The 5,299-nt window shown below is 34.7% G+C and overlaps 1 protein-coding gene across 1 annotated transcript in view; it reads left to right on the top strand.

The window, feature by feature from the left end:
* LOC132123458 (ephexin-1-like) overlaps positions 1 to 5,299 on the top strand; it is a 20,912-nt gene continuing 15,613 nt past the window's right edge. The window contains exon 1 of the mRNA XM_059534076.1: positions 1 to 477. Coding sequence (XP_059390059.1) covers positions 276 to 477 — 202 coding nt within the window. The 5' untranslated portion in view covers positions 1 to 275. The remainder of the gene's footprint in view (positions 478 to 5,299) is intronic.

Below are 5,299 nucleotides of genomic sequence, written 5' to 3'. Positions count from 1 at the left end.
CCAAACAAGAGAGGATTCAGAGAGAGAAAGACAGACTTTAGACTTCTGAACTAGTCGCTAAAAACACGCCTGCCCCTCAGACAGAGGGGAAAAAAAGAGGCGAAAGAAGAATGAGAGAGTTGTTTATCTAGAAAGGGCGCATAACTTCTCTGTGACTGTGGTGGGATTGTGTGTTTGGGAGCCGAACTTTTGGATTCAGTCTGGATGGGAGTTCCTTCTGTGCTTGTCAGATGGGGATTATTCCATGAACGGCTGGATCTTGTTACTGATAGCTAATGGCGATGACAGCCCTGTTCCGAATGTGGGGAAATAGACCTCAAGTGGTCCAGACCAAACCTCAGGCGCCAGTGCCCCGTCTGCCCAGTGAGGATGATGAGGATGACGATGAGACGTTGCACAGCAGAGCTCCGATACGCAGGAATTCACGGTTTTACCGTTCAATGAGAAAGAAAAAGTCGACTTCAGAACAACAAGAAAGTGAGAATTCTATATAATATGATATAATATAATATAATACAATATAATATAATAATTTTATATAATTTTAAATCTAGAAAACCTCACATAGACTGTTCAAAATTTGATAAAAATGACAAAAGCAAAAAAATTAAACAATTATCTGAAATATAAAATATAACCTGATTCAAAATAATAATAAATATTAAAGTAGTATATATATTAATTAATATTAGATTAGTATATAGATTAATATATATATATATATTAATCAAAGGAGTATCATCTGTCATTTTAAAATCAGTGAAGGTTTTATAATTGTTTGACTAATAACTCTGAATATGATACTGAAACTGATATGTTTGCTGTATTTGCGTTACCTAGCAAAAGTAATCGGACTAAACATCTGACCAGAGTGAACTATTGTTTCCTGTATGGTTTGTATAGAGTAGCTTAACAAAATGAACCCTCTTTATTTTGCTTGTATGACCTGTACTGTGCACCACTCTTTATTGGCATCTATAAAGGTTGAATGGAGAACCTTTAACATCCACTGACCTTTGAATTCCACAAAAGGTGGAGTGGAAAAAGGTTCTTTGGATTATTAAAATGTTCTTCTCACTAAATTCTTTTAAATGGATAATTCATCTTCAGTTGCTGGTCCCCATTGACTTGCAGTGTATTTTTTCCTGTATCCTATGGAAGTCAATGAGGACCAGCCACTAAAAAATGATCTATCCCTTTAAGAACCATTTACAGAAAGGTCATTTGGGGAACCAGAGATGGTTCTTCTAATCTATGGCATTGCCGCAAAAACCCCTTTATTTTTAAGAGTGAAGATGAAACCAACATCAAACACCAAAGCAGTTTTGTACAGGTATCAAACTTTAAGTATTGCTTCTTTAAGAAGTTTATGCATACTTAAAAATTTTTTTATGGGATTCTTTTGATTGTGATGTCTCTGATGAGTGACAGCAGTAATAGATCTGCCTGTCAAACAAGTCCTGAAAAATAAAAACATTTAGTGTATTTAAATGGCTTGTACAGAATTATGACTTGGCAAACCAGTACAAGTCATAGAAATTTTCTGAGAGAGAGAATGAAAGTGCATGCTTTTGCCCTGCGGTAAATTGCAAAGCAACCGAAACTCAAGAAACGGGTTTAATAGTTCACTGTTTGTTTTTAATTGTTCTGAGAATCACATGTGTAGACCATTTTGAATCATAGAACGACACAATTTCCTTAGTTGTGGCTCTGTTCTTGAGATTAAGCTCAAAGATGACGAGAATAATAATGAATGACAAATATATCAGTGTATTAGGTATTGCTTCAATCAAAGACCTTTGCTTTTGTGTGATGGTGCCTCTCCACATCAATAGGTTTCAGTATAATGTCCAAGAGGAGAAAGATATCTGTTAGCATTTCTGTTTTACTCAATGGTGGTTGCTCGTCTAGCACACAAAGGCCTCAAAGTACACAACATCAGAAGTGACTGTCTTTGCTTCTTGTGTATCAGTTTTTAAGACACTTTTTTGAACCCATTACTTGAGCCGTACATTACTCTAGACAGCAAACAGAGAAAACCACAAGTCAATTTCACCTCTTATAAGAGATCTTGCCACTGCCAACATCCCTGTGATTTATGTTTCAAAAAATGTTATTTCTTCAGAATGTGTGTCTGCTTTTGAAGAGCTGTGAATTGAGGTTTTTGCCCACATGTTGTATTTATGGAATCTACCAGCAAAACAACACAGCAATTGGTATTTTAGTATTTTGATCTCCATCAAACATCCTTGGTCTTCAGCAGCCGCTAACAAATTAAACCAAACGCTGTGTGAATTTCTTGGCATGAGTTCCTGCATACTTACAGTGTATCAGCATCTGTTTCATTTGATGTGCCACTGTTAATCATTGTATTATTCATAGTGCCTCACCTATTTTTCCAGAGAAAGCTGTTTTAAGTGGCTGCTCAAAAGACTTGCACATTATTTTAACAGCCCTTTTAAAAGGTGGATTTGCAGTGTGAATTTTTTTTCATTTCGTGATGAAAAGGACAAACATTTTAGTGTTCTGCTCATAGAAAGTTTAGAGATGAAACGTTCTGAAAGCTCATCATACCATATTAACATTAATGAAAGAAACAATATACAGTTTGCTCAGTGAATAAGATTCAGTAACCCCTCTCAGTGTTCATTTAAAGGGATACTTCACCCAAAAATGAAAATTATGTCATTAATTTCTCACCCTCATGTCATTCGAAACCCGGATAACCTTTTTTCATCTTCGGAACACAAATTAAAATATATTTGATGAAATCCGAGAGCTTTCTGACCCTGCATTGATCGCAATGGAATTGCCACAATCAAGGCCAAGAAAACTAGTAAGGACATCATTAAAATAGTCCATGTGATATAAGTGGTTCAAATGCAAATTTTTGAACGTGGCAGTTTCCTTGCCATCTATGCAGGTTCAGAAAGCTCTCTGTTTTTATGAAAAAATATCTAAATTTGTGTTCTGAAGATGAATTAAGGTCTTACAGGTTTGGAACAACATAAGGGTGGGTAATTAATGACAGAATTTTCATTTTTATGTGTAATTATCCCTTTAAGGATTTATTAAACCAGCAAGTCTTGAGTAAGCGATTCATTAAAAGATGCGGTTCGTAGGAGCCACTCGTGATTGTGCCATGTACTCAATCAGGGTGTCCGGTTCACAAACAAATGATAAAAAAGAAGAAAAAAAACAACAACAACAAAGTTCAAGAGTTCATACTTATGAATCTGACTAAATTAGTTGCATGGTATTTCTTTTTCTGATTCACAATTTGATGAACCAAAAAGATCCGGCTTCACAGTCACTCGTGGTTGTGCAATTTGTTTTAGATGCACTAAAATAACCAGTTCATAAGAGTTCATACTCAAAAATCTGAATTCATTAGCTGTGGGTGTGTTTTTGATCATTTTTATTCATGATTCGGACCCTGATTGTGCAATGTTTTTGATGATCCAAAAATAATTTTCTTTATGAAATGGGCTACAGTGGTGCTGAATGTTTTCTAATCTCAGATACTATTTAGGGAAGATAGTATGCAAAATGTGATGTGGGGTTTGCATGCAGCCAGCGAATACAATTCAGTTAAGCCTTTAAAACTGGTTAATTATCGTTCATTTTTACATGACGCTGCAGATTCAGCATTGCACTGATTATTGTGTGTGTTCATCATTGCAAAACTGCAAAATTCTTGTACTCTCTGCTCTGGTGGTGTTTGATTTTTGCAGCTGCCTGTGACTGTTGCATGTGCGTGTGTTTGTGGGTGTATAAGACTCTGTGAATATGTGCTGTTCTGGAATTTGTCACTTTTTTATTCACTGACGGTTTGGTGTGAATATGAAGAGTGAGAGTCAGAGGGAGTGTGTGAGAATGTGTCTTTCGTTGTCAAAGGATTTACTCCACTGCTAATGCTAAAAGTAAATGTGTTTGTTTTGTAATGCCTCATAAGTTAGTGTAAGTGCGGTGAACAAAGTCTGTACGGTAATCCCCTAATCTTACCGTACAAAGTCTATGCAGTGTTGTTACACGTACATTCTTGAACCAGGAAACAAGTCTCTCTGAAAAAAAGTTAACCATTTTCTTTTAAAAACCTACATTGTTCTTATTTATTTTCATGGAAAGTCCACAAATATATATTTTTATAATAATATTTATTTATTTATTTGTGTGTGTGTGTGACCCAGAGTGTCCAGTAAATGTTTAGTGAATGTCCAGAAGGTAAGGTAAAATAAAAGATAGTTTTGAATTTTTGGTCATAACATTATTCCATTTGTATAATTTAAGTTCTTAATATTATTCTAAAATGTGGAAAATAGTCGTAATAATGACTAAGTGTGTTTAACTCTTGACTGGTATTGTATATTATATAAAATATGACTGTGTATTATATAAAAGGGCAGTAATGCATCACAACTGAAGTATTGAATGTTACATAACATGACTACTTCTTAAAAAAAGTCTAGACTTGTTGGTCTAGCAAAAGCATGTACTATAGGTAGTCAGTGTACCATATGTTTTTCTGATTTGTTCAAACAATGCAAAATGCACACACTTTCAGAACACGTTTGGCATCATCACAAGTTTCTCTCAAATTGCAGTGCCCGCTAGGAAAACAACCCCATTCACTGTTGAGTACTGCTCAAGATCTGGTGATATTGTTGGAAACTGGGTTTAAAGCAAATTATTAACCAGTGTGACCGTAAAATAACTCTCGTGTCCGATTGTGGTATGACAAATTGACCCTGATCTAGTCCTTGTTTTTTAATCTGTATATTAGAAGTTTTTAAGCTGACCTCAGTTTGAACTCTCAGCCGTGAGGTTGGTTAGTCAGTCAGGTGTGGTTTGAACCTCAGATCAAATGCACATTCTCTCATAGACTAGGAACTGTGATCTGGGATCTGATGAAGAAGTAGATTCCCATGCAACAGTCTGTTGCATATATTAATAAAAATATGCTCCTCTGGTATAATTTGGAAAAAGCTAGATAGATTTCATGGTAAATTTTAAATAATATTAAAAAAATACATTAGTAAATAATTATATACTTTGTAATTTTATTCAATAATATAATGTATTTTATATTTTAATACGATGAAATTAGCAATGAATGTACATTATATATATGCATATACTAATTAAATGAATGCTAGACTGCTAGACTTTAATTGATGTATGTAATATGCTGCTTGCATATTATGTTCCCAACTAATATAAGAGGCCAGAATATTATAAAGCAGCAGTGGAATCTTCCTGATCACAGTTAACTCTTGATCCAGGCACACAAATAGCACAA

This window comes from Carassius carassius, chromosome 41 (genome assembly GCF_963082965.1).
Source record: "Carassius carassius chromosome 41, fCarCar2.1, whole genome shotgun sequence".
Lineage (NCBI taxonomy): Eukaryota > Metazoa > Chordata > Actinopteri > Cypriniformes > Cyprinidae > Carassius > Carassius carassius.
This window is presented reverse-complemented; position numbering and strand designations above follow the sequence as displayed.